The sequence below is a fragment of the Moschus berezovskii genome, chromosome X (genome assembly GCF_049115385.1).
Source record: "Moschus berezovskii isolate FMDL1 chromosome X, NW_MosBer_1.0, whole genome shotgun sequence".
NCBI classification, from domain to species: Eukaryota; Metazoa; Chordata; class Mammalia; order Artiodactyla; family Moschidae; genus Moschus; species Moschus berezovskii.
This window is the reverse complement of record NC_142488.1, coordinates 96,948,322-96,966,432: the sequence shown is the minus strand read 5'-3', so window position 1 is coordinate 96,966,432 and position 18,111 is coordinate 96,948,322. Positions and strand designations below refer to the sequence as shown.

Here is an 18,111-nt window from a genome sequence, read left to right as displayed (position 1 = left end):
CTTCTTCAAATATAGTAGTTTCCAGCAATAACAACTATGAGAGTAATCGTAATGGAAACATGAGAACTCTGAGGCAGTCCAAAGCAAAACAAGTTGAAGTCAGTCTATTATTTGCTAATCAGTTATTTTACACGGTAAATTCCAGGAAAATGAAATAGTAATATCATGAACATAGAACACAGTTAAGTAAAACCTCTCTAATTTAGATTAATTTCAATGAGTAAAAAGTATAAATTATCACAAGTCTTAAAAAATACTTTCTCAGATCATTGCCAAATTCAGACTTAAATTGAAGAAAGTAGTGAAAAACCACGAGACCATTCAGGTATGACCTAAATCAAATCCCTTGCACTTATACAGTGGAAGTGAGAAATAGATTCAAGGGTTTAGATCTGATAGACAGAGTGCCTGAAGAACTATGGATGGAGATTCATGATATTGTTCAGGATACAGGGATAAAGATCATCCGCAAGAAAAAGAAATGTAAAAAAGCAAAATGGCTGTCTGAAGAGGCCTTATAAATAGCTGTGAAAAGAAGAGAAACAAAAAGCAAAGGAAAAGGGGAAAGATATACCCATTTGAATGCAGAGTTCCAAAGAATAGCAAGAGAGATAAAAAAGCCTTCCTCAGCGATCAATGCAAAGAAATAGAGGAAAACAATAGAATGGGAAAGACTAGAGATCTCTTCAAGAAAATTAGAGATACCAAGGGAACATTTCATGCAAAGATGAGCACGATAAAGGACAGAGATGGTATGGACCTAACAGAAGCAGAAGATATTAAGAAGAGGTGGCAAGAACACACAGAAGAACTATACAAAAAAGATCTTCATGACCCAGATAATCATAATGGTATGATCACTCACCTAGAATCAGACATTCTGTAATGCAAAGTCAAGTGGGCCTTAGGAAGCGTCACTACGAACAAAGCTAATGGAGATGATGGAATTCCAGTTGAGCTATTTCAAATCAATATGCCAGCAAATTTGGAAAACTCAGCAGTGACCACAGGACTGGAAAAGGTCAGTTTTCATTCCAATCCCAAAGAAAGGCAATGCCAAAGAATGCTCAAACTACCGCATGATTGCACTCATCTCACACGCTAGCAAATGCTCAAAATTCTCCAAGCCAGGCTTCAACAGTACATGAACCATGAACTTTCAGATTCAAGCTGGTTTTAGAGAAGGCAGAGGAACCAGAGATCAAATTGCCACTATCCATTGGATCATAGGAAAAGGAAGGGAATTTCAGAAATACATCTACTTCTGCTTCATTGACTATGCTAAATCCTCTGACTATGTGGATCACAACAAACTGTGGAAAATTTTTCAAGAAAATTCTTCAAAATTCTTCACCTGACCTGCCTCTTGAGAAATCTGTATGCAGGTCAGGAAGCAACAGTTAGAACTGGACATGGAACAACAGACTGGTTCCAAATAGGAAAGGAATACGTTGATGCTGTATATTGTCACCCTGCTTATTTAACTTCTATGCAGAGTACATCATGAGGAACGCTGGGCTGGATGAAGCACAAGCTGGAATCAAGATTGCCGGGAGAAATATCAATAACCTCAGATATGCAGATGACACCACCCTTATTGCAGAAAGTGAAGAATAACTAAAGAGCCTCTTGATGAAAATGAAAGAGAAGAGTGAAAAAGTTGGCTTAAAACTCAACATTCAGAAAACAAAGATCATGGCATCTGGTCCCATCATTTCATGGCAAATAGATGGGGAAACAGAGGAAACAGTGACAGACCTTATTTTCTTGGGCTCCAAAATCACTGCAGATGGTGATTGCAGCCATGAAATTAAAAGGCGCTTACTCCTTGGGAGAAAAGTTATGACCAACCTAGACAGCATATTAAAAAGCAGAGACATTACTTTGCCAACAAAGGTCCATCTAGTCAAAGGTATGGTTTTTCCAATAGTCATGTATGGATGTGAGTCGGCCTATAAAGAAAGCTGAGGGCTGAAGAATGGATGTTTTTGAATTGTGGTGTAGGAGAAGACTCTTGAGAGTCCCTTGGACTGCAAGGAAATCCAACCAGTCCATCCTAAAGAAAACAGTCCTGGATATTCATTGGAAGGACTGATGTTGAAGCCGATACTCCAATACTTTGGCCACCTGATGCAAAGAACTGACTCATTGGAAAAGACCCTAATGCTGGGAAAGATTGAAGGCAGGAGGAGAAGGGGACGACAGAGGATGAGACGGTTGGATGGCATCACCGACTCAATGGACATGAGTTTGAGTAAATTCCAGTAGTTGGTGATGGACAGGGATGCCTGGCATGCTGCAATTCATGGGGTTGCAAAGAGTTGGACTTGACTGAGCAAATGAACTGAACTGAACTGAGGACATATTAAGATTGGAAAAACAAACCACATCTGTATTTTCATCTACCCACAGGATTCAGTTCAGTTCAGTTCAGTCGCTCAGTCGTGTCCGACTCTTTGCAACCCCATGAATCACAGCATGCCAGGCCTCCCTGTCCATCACCAGCTCCCAGAGTTCACGCAAACTCATGTTCATCGAGTTGGTGATGCCATCCAGCCATCTCATTCTCTGTCATCCCCTTCTCCTCCTGCCCTCAATCCCTCCCAGCATCAGTCTTTTCCAGTGAGTCAGCTCTTCGCATGAGGTGGCCAAAGGATAACATCCCTTAAATGTCATTCTCAATTGTGTCTAAAACTAAATTTTCTTTCTTCTATTAAATAGCATTTTCTTTTCTGCCTTAATTTTGATCATGCTAGAAACCCTTTATCTACCACATCCAATTTGTCTTCACATCCTAGAGTTTCTTCTTATAAGAAGTCTTTTATTTTTATGTATTTATTTTTCTGGCTGCACTGCACGGCATGTGGGATCTTACTCCCCCACCTCACAGGTATTGAACCTGTGCCCCCTGCAGTGGGACTGCAGAGCCCTAACCACTGGACAACCAGGGAATTCCTAAAATGTCTTTTAGATTTGCTTTAACCTCTCCATTCTCACTACCTCCCTAACTTTCTCCTTCTTCTAATCTATATTCCATACTAATGTCAGATCATTACTTCTATATAACATTTGGTCATAGTCCCTATTATAAAGGTAATATAATGTATAGAATCTGGAAAGAATGGAAAGGTGTGAAGAAAATCAAACCTCTTGCATCCTACCTAGCCAGAGATCACCACTGTTAATGAGTTGATGTACTTTTTTCTTTTTCCCCTTCTAAAATTTAGACCAAACTGTATATTAAAGTTTGGTTTTCTTCACTTAACATTATATTATACATTTTCAATACCATCAAATCATCAAATAGATCTTCTAAAATAGTATTTTAATGACTGTAAAAAATCTAATAAGTGCAATATACTATAAATAATTTAGTTATTCTATTATTGGACATCTAGGCTGATTTTAGTGTTTCAGTATTATATATAACACTGTTAATGAATATCTCTGTATGTAAATCATCATCCAAGTGGTTTACTATTTTCTCTGTAAAGATACATAGAAATTAAATTATTTGGTCAATTAATATTATTTTTAAATGACTTGATATTACTGCCAAATTGTATTCCAGAAAGACTGTACCAATTTATATTCCTGACTTATAGTATTTGAATGTTTACTTCCCTGTGCCTTTCCCAATACTAAGAACTGTGACAATTATAATTGTCTTTGCTAATTTGATAGTGAAAATAGTATGTCATGGTTTGAATTTGACTTTCTTTGAGATTGAACCTTCTTTTTTAAACTTTATTATCTGTATATTTTTTCTGTGACTAATCTTTTCATGTCCATTGCTCTAACTCAATACTTTTCTTATAGATTTGTATATTAAGTATATCAATCTTTGTCAGATCGGGAGCAATATCTGACTTCAAGTTCAGTTTTCACTCCATCACTTTCCTGTTCAAGAAGCCATAATGGGAGCAGCATCAGTGAAAATGGCAGAGTAAGGCCCTCTGAAAAAAGCTTTCCTCGGTAAAAGCAATAAGAATACTAGCAAAAATCATCAAAATCAATTTTTCAGAACTTTGAAAGTTCACCAAAAGCTTACAGCAAGTCAGGAAGCATTAGTTAATAAAATGGCTGAATCTCAGTAAAAACACTGAACTCTGTGGCTTTTTAAACTGTCCAAGTCCCACTCCTCCTGAGCTTCACAGAAGCCTGAAAAAACAACACTCAGGAAACATGGTGAAAAGCAGCACCTAGCAGCCATGGGAGGAAACAGAATGGGGCTGAAGTGCCTCCAACATCCCATTCCCAGTGAACTGTCATTATTTGATATATCTGGTCATTCCCTAGAAAACTGTACTCACAAGGCTGTCTTTATTTGACCCAACACAGAGCTTACCCAAGGCAAACAGCCTTTTCTTGAAAAAATCAGCAGCAGTTGTTGAACACGTGGCTTCCTGAGCTAATGGATAACAACTGGGCCAAACAACAGGCTAATAAGGGGTGAAAATGAAAAGCTGGAGAATGAGACATCAATGGGGGGCGTTGGAAAGCTCTAATTTATTCCTGGGAATCTAGAAGGCCAAGTGCATGATATGGCTTTATGCCTGCCCAGAGCTGTAGGCACATTCAGGAAAGAACAGAAAAAGCCCTAAGCTCTTATCTCTGGCTAATCTTGAGGCTCTGCACAAACAAGAAGTGATAGAGAATAGAAAAAAATAGGAAAAACTCAACAAAATCAAAAGTTGCTTCTTTAGAAAGATTTAAAAACCTGAAACACCTTTAGGTAACCTAACCAAAACGACAAAAAATAGAAAGAGACAGAGAGACTGACTCAAATTAAAATCAAGAAATAGAGAACATTACTACCAACGTTAACAGAAATAAAAAGGATTATTAAGGGAATACAAGGAACAACTTTACGCTAACAAATTAGACAACCTAGATACAATGGACAATTTCTTAGAAAAGACCAACTCAAGAAGAAACAGAAAAATCTGACAATACTTGTTACAAGTAAAGATATTGAACTAATAATAAAAAAACCCTTTCTACAAAAAAACTCTAGGAACAGATAGTTTCATTGGCCAATTCTATCACAATTTAAAGAAGAATTAACACCAAATGGGAGGGCAAGAAACATTACCAAGTTCATTCTTTGACGTGCGTACATGCGTGCTAAGTCACTTCAGTCATGTTTGACTCTTTGCAACCCAATGGACTATAGCCTGCCAGGTTGTTCTGTCCATGGGCATTCTCCAGGCAAGAATATTGGAATGCGTTGCCAATCTTCTCTCCAGGGGATCTTCCTGACCCTGGGATCAAACCTGCCATCTCTTATGTCTCCTGCACTGGCAGGTTGGTTCTTTACCACTAGCCGCCACCTGGGAAGCCCAATTCTTTGACACCCTGACACACCCTGACACTAAAACCAGACAAAGACATCACAAGAAAATTATTATCAATACATTTTATGAATATAAATGCAAAAATCTCCAACAAAATACTAGAAAATCGAACACAATAGCCTATAAAAAAGGATTACACATAACGACCCAGTAAGATTTATCCTGGCAATACAAGTGTGGTGATACATGACAACAAAAGTAATACACGATGTAAAAAATTAACAAATGGAAACTTCAATTAAAGAGTTTGGAGACCAGAAGGGGGTGCTCTCATGCCCTGCAACTACAGCAGAGACTAACAGGAAGAAGACTTTTCTTTCCTGGCAAGGCCAATGCAATGCTATGGACTCTTAGTTTACTATAGCCCTTCCAACTTCCTTTTCTTTCTCTATAAAAGTTTTCTCCTCCCCTTGCCATGAGAGGACTTGCCTATGGCTCACCATGGTTGTAGACCCTAAACTGCCAATTTTCTGCTCATCCTAAATAAACCCATCTTTGCTGAAGAAATATCTGGTGGTCTATTTGTTTCAGGTCAACAATGATATTACTAAAATAAAGGGAAAAAGTCACATGATTATCTCAACAGACACAGAAAATTACTTCAAATCCACTACCCTTTCATGATAAAGACTAATGAATTAGGAATATAAGGGAACTTCCACAACAAGATAAACAGAATATATAAAACGCCCACATCTAACATCTACTTAATGATGAAAGACTGATTGCTTCCTTTTAAGATAAATAACAAGAAAGGAATATGCATTCTCACCACTTTTCTTCAACATTGTACATGAAGGTTATAGCCAAGTCAACCAGGCAAGAAAAAGAGGGGAAAAAGACATCCAAGTTGGAATGGAAGAAGTAAAAATATTCACTATTCAGATTCCATGATCCTGTATACAGAAAATCCTAAGTAAGGAATCCACAAAAGGAAAAAAAAAAAAAAAAACCTCCACTAGAACTAATAAGCTCAGCAAGATTACAGGATACAAATCAACTGTATTTCTATATAGTGGCAAATGAGCAATCCAAAAATAAAATCAAGAAAACAATTCCATTTATTGTAATGTCAAAAAGAATAAAAAAATTTAGAAATAAAATTAACAACGGAAGTAAGAATCTAGAGCCTTCCACATAGGAAACTACAAAACAACCTTGAATAAAATCTAAAAAACGTAAATGGGAAAAGAAAAAAATCCTGTGTTCATGGATTAGAAGACCAGGATATTTTTTGCTTTCTTCAGAAATTGTCAAACAGATCCTAAAATTCGAATGGAAATGCAAGAGATCTAAAAAAGCCAAAATAATTTTTGGAAAAATAGTTAAAGGACTCAAATTTCCCAATTTCAAAACTTACTACACAGCTTCAGTAAAAAAGACAGTGTGATATTGGCATAAGAACAGAAACTAAATCAATATAACAGAATTTTGAGTCAAGAAATAAGCCCTAACATTTATAGTCAATTGATTTTCAGCAAGGTGCCAAGGCAATTCAGTGAGTAAAAGATTGTTTTTTTTCAACAAATGGCACTGGGACAACTAGCTATTCACAAGTAAAAGAATGAAGCTGAACTTTTTCCATACACTACACATGAAAATTAATACAAAAGGGTCCAGAACCTAAATTTAAGCATTAAAACTATAAAACCCTTAGAAGAAAACATAGGAGTAAATCTTTTTAACCTTGGTTTAGGCAATGGCTTCTTAGATATGACATCAAAAGCACACACAACAAACGAAAAACATAAAAATAAATATTAAAACTTTTGTGCTTCAAAGAGTACCATTAAGAAAATGAAAAGACAATCCACGGAATAGAAGAAAAAATTGCAACTACTATATTTGATAAAGGATTAGTATCCAAAATACATGAACAACCATTACAACTCAACAATAACAAGATAAACAAAATTTAAAGATGATAAAGAAGAGATAAACCAGCCAGCCAGCCATAATGAGTCAGTATGGTTCACCTGGCTTTTTGATAACAAGCAATAAAACCTGCTTACCATATTAAATTCAAACTTTCCCCAAACTTAAAAGATTCACCACGATCTTGCTTCACACAAACTTATTTACTTCTTGAGTCCAGCATGAACCTAGCCAGTCTGACCTCCATGGCCGACTTATTTTCACCTGAATGATAGTGCTCATAATGTTACCTAACTCAGTAACTTTCCTCTGGCTCTCCAAGTATCTAACTTTGCTTTCGTTTTTTAGAAGTAAAAAATCGAGTATTGCCTACTTTGAAGCTGCCTCTAAACTACTGCATACAGATCATCCCAGGCTTTGTGAGTGTAAGCTCTTTAAGAAAAGAAGCATCATGCTTCTTTTTTACCTTTCATAGACCCTAAAACAGGCTAAACACTTCTCATTTAGATGATTCATTCACTTAAATTACTTTTCAAACTTTCCTCTCAAGTTTCAATGGATAGACAGGATTGATATGTAGTCATAATGGTTTGTTGTTGTTTAGTCGGTAAGTTGTGTCTAACTCTTTTGCGCCCCCATCTACTATAGCCCACCATGCTCCTGTATCCATGGGATTTCCCAGGCAAAAATACTGGAGTGGGATGCCATTTCCTTTTTCAGGGGATCTTCCCAATCCAAGGATTGAACTCATGTCTTGCACACTGGCAGGTGGATTCCTGACCACTGAGCCACCAGAGACCGTAAAACACTGTAATTAACTCTGTAAAAGGCCTGTAATTTTCAAATATCTGAACATACGAGTACATGTACTGATTCAAATTTTCTTTTGGTTTCTTCACAGAATTTTCTAGCCTCTAGCTTCAATCTTTAGTAGCCGCTCTCAAGGCATGTTTCCTTCAGTTCCTTTCCTAGGTTGATGTCCTCTTTCTGAGAATCATCTCTTCCTTTTTTCATCCTCCTCAGCTTATTTTGTGGGCTTCTTCGGGTGGACTCAGTGGTAAAGAATCCACCTGCCAATGCAGGAGACACTGGAGACATGTGTTCAATCTCTGGGTCAGGATGATCCCCTGGAGGAGGGCATGGCAACCCACTCCAGTATTCTTGCCTGGAGAATTCCATGGACAGAGGAGCCTGATGGGCTACAATCCATGGGGTTGCAAAGAGTCAGACACAACTGAGTACACACGCAGGCACACAACTTATTTTATAAAATCATACATTCCAGTAGCTTCTTAAGAAAGGATACATGGAAGAAAAATGTTTTAAATGCTTGCATTTGACATCTAATTGACCGTTTGATAAAATATAGAATGCCAAGTTAAAGATATTTTCCTCAAGATTTAAAGGCATCGTTTCACTGTTTACTACCTTAAGAGTTACTGCTGAGGAGTCTGGCGACATTCTAATTTTGTTTCCTTTCTGGTGATGTATTTCTCCCTTCTCTGGGAAGTTTAAAGATTTTCTCTTCACTTTTGGAATTCTCAAATTTAGCAGAGATGTAACTTGGTCCATTTCCATTTGTTCTAATGAGTACTGGACGAACCGTCATTATAAATAAATGTGTGGCTAAGAGTGCTAGCTAGTCACCATAATCCAGTCTCCCTTTCTCCCATAGTATCTGGATGTATGTGAGTGTAATCATGCTGGATTTCTGCAGACTTCTTTATAAATATGTGTTGCCCGAGACCAAGATCCTCCAATAATATGTGGGTGAAGTGATGTATACAACTTCCAGGCCTGGCCAAAATAATTTCCCATAATTGTTTCTCTATGCTGTCTCCCTTCTTTCTGTGAGTAGTAATGGCAATGAAAGAGCACCGTGGAAGGCATGTTTTGAAGATGACAGAGCCTGCTGTCATCCTATACCTCTGAATAATCACATGGAATAGAGCTACCTACTGACCTGAAAATTTGCTCTGTTAAAGGAACTGTTTATTCCTTTAAGTAAAATTCTCTGTTTGAGCTATTATCTGTTTGAAATTATTTGTCAGCAGTCAAGCATACCCTTTAGTGTCCTCCTAAAGGATTTTTTTCAATGATTCCCCCACTGTCTACAAAGTAACTCCTCACTTATCCCAATCTACCTTATTGATACCCCCCTCTACCACCCAATTGCCCAGTTACTTCATTTCATTAACTCTGCACTTCTACTAAACAGAACATCTGTTTGTTAGTCACTCAGTCATGCCCGACTCTTTGCAACCCCATGGACTGCAGCCTACCAGGCTCCTCAGTCCATGGGATTTTTCAGGCAAGGATACAGGAGTGGTTTGCCATTTTCTTCTCCAAAAAGAACATGGTCCTACATATATTCCATATTTACCTCTATCTGTGCCTGGTTACACTGATCCCTTCATCTAGAATGGTCTTTCATTCCTTCTCCATATATCCAAAATTTACGGATTTCAAGACCTACAAATGCCACTTCTTCCATGAAGTCTTTTCTGTTCCTCCAACTTATTCCTTTTATGAATCCTGGTGAGACTTAAGATTCTCTAATAAACTGTCTCATTTGTTTTTCATTTGCCAATGAATCTGTTTTAATACCTGCCAGTCCAAATATTTTTAAGGGGAAGATTCTTATCTGATTCAGCTTTAAGTAGTCCTGAGTACCCAGCACAGTATCTTTCACAGAGTAGGAATTCAATGAATATTTGTTAAATATAAAAGAGAAATGAATTAATGGACTATCAATTCTAAATATTTCTACTACCATTCTTAGATTAATAACATCCGCTATCAATCACAGCCCAACCTCTGTTCTTATTAGTAGAGTTGGATTCGATGTGATTTTATCATTTGGAACATGTAAATAGTTGAGTTCATAATGACATCATACCTGGCAGTATCCAATTTTGGGATTTCTGAATGCATAAGCAGTAAGTACCCGCCTCAGAGCAGATATACCAGTGTCACTCTGAAAGGCTGGATGCTCAGGCAGGGAGCGACGCAAATCACGTTCAATTTCTTCAGTAGCCAAGTTGCAGGTCCCTAAGGACTGCTCAACCACTTCAGCATAATAACCAGGATTAGCAGCCATGTCATTAACAGCACCTGTATAGATGATTAAATTAACACACAAAAGAAGAGGAATGTAAAAAAGCTAAGACTTGCATATATACATGAAGAACTGAATTACTTTTAAATTTAGCTCTATGCTCAAGTGTTATCTGAGTACAAACAAAATGAAAAGCTTCACACTATACAGCAATTAGAGAAGAAAAAGAAATGAAAGGAATCCAGATCAGAAAAGAAGTAAAGCTCTCACTGTTTGCAGATGACATGATACTGTACATAAAAACCCTAAAGATAGTATCAGAACATTACTAGAGCTAATCAGTGAATTTAGCAAAGTTGCAGGATACAAAATCAATACACAGAAATCACTTGCATTTCTATGTACTAACAATGAAAAATCAGAAACAGAGATTAAGGAATCAATCCTATTCGCCACTGCAACAAAAATAATAAAATATCTAGGAATAAACTTGCCTAAGGAGACAAAAGAACTGTTCATAGAAAATTATAAGTCACTAATGAGAGAGAAACCTGTATGCAGGTCAGGAAGCAACAGTCAGAACTGGACATGGAACAACAGACTGGTTCCAAATAGGAAAAGGAGTACGTCAAGGTTGTATATTGTCACCCTGCTTATTTAACTTCTATGCAGAGTACATCATGAGGAACGCTGGGCTGGAAGAAGCACAAGCTGGAATCAAGATTGCCAGGAGAAATATCAATAACCTCAGATATGCAGATGACACCACCCTTATGGCAGAAAGTGAAGAGGAACTCAAAGGCCTCTTGATAAAAGTGAAAGAGGAGAGTGAAAAGGTTGGCTTGAAGCTCAACATTCAGAAAACGAAGATCATGGCATCTGGTCCCATCACTTCATGGGAAATAGATGAGGAAACAGTGGAAACAGTGTCAGATTTTATTTTTTTGGGCTCCAAAATCACTGCAGATGCTGACTGCAGCCATGAAATTAAAAGACGCTTGCTCCTTGGAAGGAAAGTTATGACCAACCTAGATAGCATATTAAAAAGCAGAGACATTATTACTTTGCCAACAAAGGTCTGTCTAGTCAAGGCTATGGTTTTTCCCATGGTCATGTATGGATGTGAGAGTTGGACTGTGAAGAAAGCTGATCACCAAAGAATTGATGCTTTTGAACTATGGTGCTGGAGAAGACTCTTGAGAGTCCCTTGGACTGCAAGGAGATCCAACCAGTCCATTCTAAAGGAGATCAATCCTGGGTGTTCATTGGAGGGACTGATGCTAAAGCTGAAACTGCAATACTTTGGCCACCTCATGCGACGAGTTGACTCACTGGAAAAGAGTCTGATGCTAGGAAGGACTGGGGGTGGGAGGAGACGGGGACAACAGAGAATGAGATGGCTGGATGGCATCACCGACTCGATGGACATGAGTTTGAGTGAACTCCGGGAGTTGGTGATGGACAGGGAGGCCTAGCGTGCTGTGATTCATGGGGTCGCAAAGAGTTGGACACGACTGAGCGACTGAACTGAACTGAATGAAAGAAATCAAAGACAACATAAACAGTCCATGTTCCTGGGTAGGAAGAATCAATATTGTGAAAATGACTATACTATCAAATGCAATCTACAGATGCAATGTGATTCCTATCAAATTATCAATGGCATTTTTCACAGAAATAGAACAAAAATTTCACAATTCACATGGAAACATAAAAGACTCCCAAATAGCCAAAGCAATATTGAGAAAGAAGAATGGAGTTGGAATAATCAACCTTCCTGACTTCAGATTATACTACAAAGCTACAGTCATCAAGACAGTATGGTACTGGCACAAAAACAGAAATATAGACCAATGGAACAAGATAGAAAGCCCAGAAATAAACAAACCCATGCACCTATGGGTACCTTATTTTTTACAAAGGAGGCAAGAATATACAATGGGGCAAAGACAGCCTCCTCAATAAATGGTGATGGGAAAACTGGGCAGCTACATGTAAAAGAATGAAATTAGAATACCTCCTAACACCATACACAAAGATAAACTCAAAATGGATTCAAGACCTAAATGTAAGATCAGAAACCATAAAACTCTTAGAGGAAAACAAAGGCAGAACACTCAATGACATAAATCAAAGCAAGATCCTCTATAACACATCTCGTAGAATAATGGAAATAAAAACAAAAGTAAACAAGTGGGACCTGATTAAACTTAAAATCTTTTGCATAGCAAAGGAAACTATAAGCAAGGTGAAAAGACAACTCTCAGAATGGGAGAAAATAATAGCAAATGAAACAACTGACAAAGGATTAATTTCTAAAATATACAAGCAGATAATACAACTCAATACCAGAAAAACGAACAACACAATCAAAAAGTGGGAAAAAGACCTAAACAGACATTTCTCCAAAGAAGACATCAGTTCAGTTCAGTTCAGTTCAGTCACTCAGTAGTGTCCGACTCTCCGCGACCCCATGAATCACAACACGCCAGGCCTCCCTGTCCATCACCAACTCCCGGAGTTCACTCAAACTCATGTCCACAGAGTCGGTGATGCCATCCAGCCATCTCATTCTCAGTCGTCCCCTTCTCCTCCCGCCCTCAACCTTTCCCAGCATCAGAGTCTTTTCCAGTGAGTCAACTCGTCACATGAGGTGGCCAAAGTATTGCAGTTTCAGCTTTAGCATCAGCCCTTCCAATGAACACCCAGGATTGATCTCCTTTAGAATGGACTGGTTGGATCTCCTTGCAGTACAAGGGACTCTCAAGAGTCTTCTCCAACACCACAGTTCAAAAGCATCAATTCTTCGGCGATCAGCTTTCTTCACAGTCCAACTCTCACAGACATACAGATGGCTAATACATGAAAAGATGCTCAACATCGCTCATTATTAGAGAAATGCAAATCAAAACTACAATGAGATATCACCTCACACTGGTCAGAATGGCCATCATCAAAAAGTCTACAAGCAATAAATGCTGGAGAGGGTGTGGAGAAAAAGGGAATGCTCTTGCACTGTTGGTGGGAACGTAAATTGATATAGACACTATGGAAGACAGTATGGAGATTCCTTAAAAAACTAGGAATAAAACCATCATATGACCCAGCAATTCCACTCCTTGGCCTATACCGTTGAGGAAACCAAAATTGAAAGAGACACATGTATCCCATTGTTCATTGCAGCACTATTTACAACAGCTAGAACATGGAAGCAACCTAGATGTCCATCAACAAATGAACAGATAAAGAAGCTGTGGTACATATTCACAATGGAATATTACTCAGCCATTAAAAGGAACACATTTGAGTCAGTTCTAATGAGGTGGATGAGCTTAGAACCTATTATACAGAGTGACATGAGTCAGAAAGAGAAAGATAAATACCGTATTCTAACATATATATGTGGAATCTAGAAAAATGGTATTTAAGAATTTATTTACAGGGCAACAACGGAGAAAGAGACATAGAGAATGGTCTAATGGACATAGGGAGAGGGAAGGAGAGGGTGAAATGTATGGAAAGAGTAACATGGAAACTTACATTACCATATGCAAAATAGATAGCCAATGGGAATTTGCTGTATGGCTCACGAAACTCAAACAGGGGCTCTGTATCAACCTAGATGGATGGGATGGGGAGGGAGATGGGAGGGAGTTTCAGAAGGGAGGGGATATATGTATACCTATGGCTGATTCATGTTGAGGTTTGACAGAAAACAGTAAAATTCTGTAAAGCAATTATCCTTCAACAAAAAATAAATTAAAAAAAAAAAGGAAAAGCTTCATACTAAAACCTCTAACATCAGGATACCAATCTTATCCAAAAGAGTAACATTTTCATGAAATGTCATTTCCCCTTAACTTTCCTCTGACACTAGAGTTTCCCATTCCATCCCTTGCAGTTAACTATATATTGCCTCATAAACTAATCTGCTCAGACAATGGATATGTGTATATAAAGGTAAGTACACGTAACTATTGTACTCTCTTTGACTAGTCTGAACTCATGATGGGATGATGAGTAAAACTTTGTTCTAGCCATCTTTGTAATTATTTTTATTGGGGCATAGTTAATGTCTGTTAAATGAATAAAGTGAGTAAGTGTAATACCTGAGAAAAGCATCCAGAGCTCTCCTCTTAAGGTCTCTGGAATCCCTCTAACAACCAGATCGCGAGTCTTTTTGGTCCGAAACATGCTAACACCACGTCCACATTCTGAAAATAGAATGTTCCAGGACTGTTCCTTCATCTTTTCTTTCAACTATAACAACAACAAAAAATTCAACGCATTTAAACATGGTGAGAAATTAACTTAATTTGAAATTGAGTTTCAAATAACTTGACAACTTGTTTCACTAAGAAACAATACCTATGGAAAATAAGAACATAGAAAGTCAAAATTGGTATTCACAGATGGGCTAACCACTGGAACACTGTCATCATAAAAATCTTCTAAAACCCATGTGAGCATAACAGCTTTAATTTACTATTTTAGTTCTTAGCTAAACTCACGTTAAAATGGAAAACTCAGGACATTTAGGAGGTAAAACTTTGAACAATCCTTCTTACCAATCACTCCAATTAGGATTGACTGTCAGAAATCTATGCAAATAAAACCCAAGATTCAACTTTCATCTTAATTCTAGGTAATAGTCATATTTTGTATCTGCTAGAAAATCTTTTCCATTCCTAAAAGAAGAATTTTCAGTTGCAATACCTTCTAGTCTAATATTTTTATTTTTAATCAACTGTTTCAATCCATAGATTTAAATATTTTGTTTTCCTACCATTTTGGAATCAAGAGTCTCCAAATTCTGAGGGTGAAATACTGTCATTAAAGCTTCAGTGTTCACAGTTTTGCTGCATTCTCTCTGACACGTCAAAGACTGTACCTCGGTATCATCAGATGGATCTACAGAATCAGAACTAACAGGAACCTGGAAAAGAAAGAATATAATTTTCCCAAATGTATGCCTAAAAATTTCTGAAAGAGGAAAAAGTGCTAATGCTTTATCTGTCACTTATGAACCATGATTTATATACATAATAAATATCAATGCAATGTCTCAGAAGAACATTGTTTTTCTATCAAAGTTTGAGATGTCAACAAACCAATGTCAAGAACATCAAACTCAGGACCTTAGTGAATCAATTCCTCTATATGGGTAATAAAATACTGGCAAAATATTAAAAAGCGAAAAACAGTTCACAATACTGGAAATTAACCAAAGGTACAGAATGAACTAGAACACCAGTCTCACAGATGTATAGAACAGTCTTTTGGACTCTGTAGGAGAGGGCAAGGGTGGGATGATTTGGGAGAATAGCATTGAAACATGTATATTATCATATGTGAAATGAATCGCCAGTCCAGGTTCGATGCATGATACAGGATGCTCGGGCCTGGTGCACTGGGATGACCCAGAGGGATGGTATGGGGAGGGAGGTGAGAGGGGGGTTCAGGATGGGGAACATGTATACACCCGTGGCGGATTCATGTTGATGTATGCAAAACCAATACAATATTGTAAAGTAATTAGCCTCCAATTAAAATAAATACATTTATATTTTAAATAAATAAATAAAATAAAATGACAGGCTAACGCTAATGTCATATCAAAAAAAAGACCACCAGTCTGTTAAGTTTTAACTTGAGGTTATTCCCATCATCCCTCCATTCCATGTTCAAAGGTATGGTAGTCATGAAAGCTAGCACTATCACAGCCAATGGATCTTTTGGAGGTTCATTAAAAGTCCCATCCCCAGAACACACTCAATATTTTCACCGAATTACTAGCTACCCAGAAAACTCCATTCCCAGGGTGTTGTTACCATTGGATTTGATTCAGAGCTCAGTTCTTTGTAAAAAGTACTCTCCTCAGGGCATTATAAGAAAACCACAGCAATCTCCTGGTAATATCACAGCTGCTTAAGGCTATGATTTCAATTTGGAGCAAACAAGACCCTGGCTAAAATGTTAAAGGAAGGCTTTGAAAACCAGATGGCCATAATGGAACTTTGAAAGATTCCAACATATTCTTGGGAATCTGAAAGTATGCATGAGCATACAAGACTGTGAACCTGCCCAGGAACAAGATGGGTCAGGAGAAGGCCCCAGTCACTCAACTATGGCTGATCTTGGAAATAAGAAATGAAAACTATGGCTGACTGATAAACTGCCTAAAGTATGAAAAATACCTTTTCACATAGATCCCCTTGGTAAAAGGTGGAAAACTTAATGGTTCAAGGCATTTAAGGAAATCTCTGACCCATCATTGGCTGACCACTGATTTATAATGACTGAAGGGGTGATCTGAAGAAGCCAGGCTTAAAAATACAAACAAGGGGCTTCCCTGGTAGCTCAGTGGTAAAGGAGACACAGAAGACAATGCAGGAGACACGGGTTTTATCCCTGATCCAAGAAGATCCCACATGCTGCGGAGCAGCTAAGCCCGTGCACCACAACTATTGTGCCTATGCCACAATGAAAAACCCACACACTGCAATTAGAGAGCAGCCCCTGCACGCCACAACTAGAGAAAAGCCCTTGCAGCAATGAAGACCAAGCACGTCAAAAAATTAATTAATTAAATTATTTTTTAAAAATACAAACAAGAATTTTTTTTCGAAAAAAGGCAACCAACAAATGTCCCTGAAGGGCCTCACTTCTTAGATTTTTTTAAACTAAGAATTGAAACCAGCTATTATACATATATTCAAAGAACTAAAGGAAACTGTTTAAAAAAATAAAGGACTCAGCTAAAAAGTAGGCAAAAGACCTAAGCAGAGACCTCACCAAAAAAAAATATAAAGATGACAATCATATGAAAAGATGCTCAATATCATATATCTTTAGGTAATTGCAAAGTTAAAGAGTGAGGTACCATTTCATACCTATTAAAATAGCTAAAATCCAGAATACTGGTAACACCAAGGGCTACTGAAGATGTGAAACAAGAACTCATTGTTGATGGGAATACAAAGCAGTACAGTACTTTAAGAGATGGTGTGACAGTTTCTTATAAAGCTAAACATAGGGTTTACCTTATGATTTAGTAACTGTGCTCCAAGGGATATACCCAAATAAGCTGAAAACTTACATCCACACAAAAATCTGCACATGAATGTTTATAGCAGTTTTATTCATAACTGCCAAAACCTGGAAGCGACTAAGGTATCCTTCAATAGGTGAATGGATAAACACTGCTATATCCATTATATATATATATTATCTATATCCAAATATACCCAAAAATGGAATATTTTTCAGCAATAAAAAGACATGAACAATCAACACAACTAAGAGCTGTATTTGTTTGAAAAGATAAACAAAAGTGATAAACCTTTAGCTAGATTTATCAAGAAAAAAGATAATTCAAGCAAAATTAGAAATGAAAGAGGAGACTTTGTCTGATGACACAGAAATTAAAAAGATCATAAGGACTACTATGACTGATTATATGCCAATAAATGGAATGACACTGAAGAAATGCACAAATTCCAAGAGACATACAATCTACCAAGATATAATCATAAAAAATAGGAAATCTGAATATAACCAATGATATGTAAGGAAACTGAATCCAATATAAAATCTCCCCACAATAACAACAAAAATCCCTGGCTTCATGGGTGAAATATGTCAAATATGTAAAGAAGAATTAATGCTAATCCTCAAACTTTTCCAAAAAATTAAATAGGAGTCAATACTCCCAAACTCCTTTTACAAGGCCAGCAGTCCCCTGAAACCAAAGCCAGATGGTAACACTACAAGAAAAGAAAACGACAGGCCAAAAATCCGTGATGAATACAGATGCAAAAA

The 18,111-nt window shown here is 37.4% G+C and overlaps 1 protein-coding gene across 6 annotated transcripts in view; it reads right to left on the bottom strand.

Moving 5' to 3' along the window:
* The window catches only part of TBC1D8B (TBC1 domain family member 8B), a 137,210-nt gene that overhangs the window by 79,012 nt on the left and 40,087 nt on the right, over nt 1-18,111 (bottom strand). For all 6 annotated transcript variants that reach the window (XM_088834336.1, XM_055438123.2, XM_055438122.2 and 3 more), the window contains 3 exons: nt 15,077-15,226; nt 14,400-14,550; nt 10,132-10,346 (listed from right to left, as the gene is read on the bottom strand). In XM_088834336.1, the coding sequence (XP_088690462.1) occupies nt 10,132-10,346; nt 14,400-14,550; nt 15,077-15,226 (516 nt within the window). The remainder of the gene's footprint in view (nt 1-10,131; nt 10,347-14,399; nt 14,551-15,076; nt 15,227-18,111) is intronic.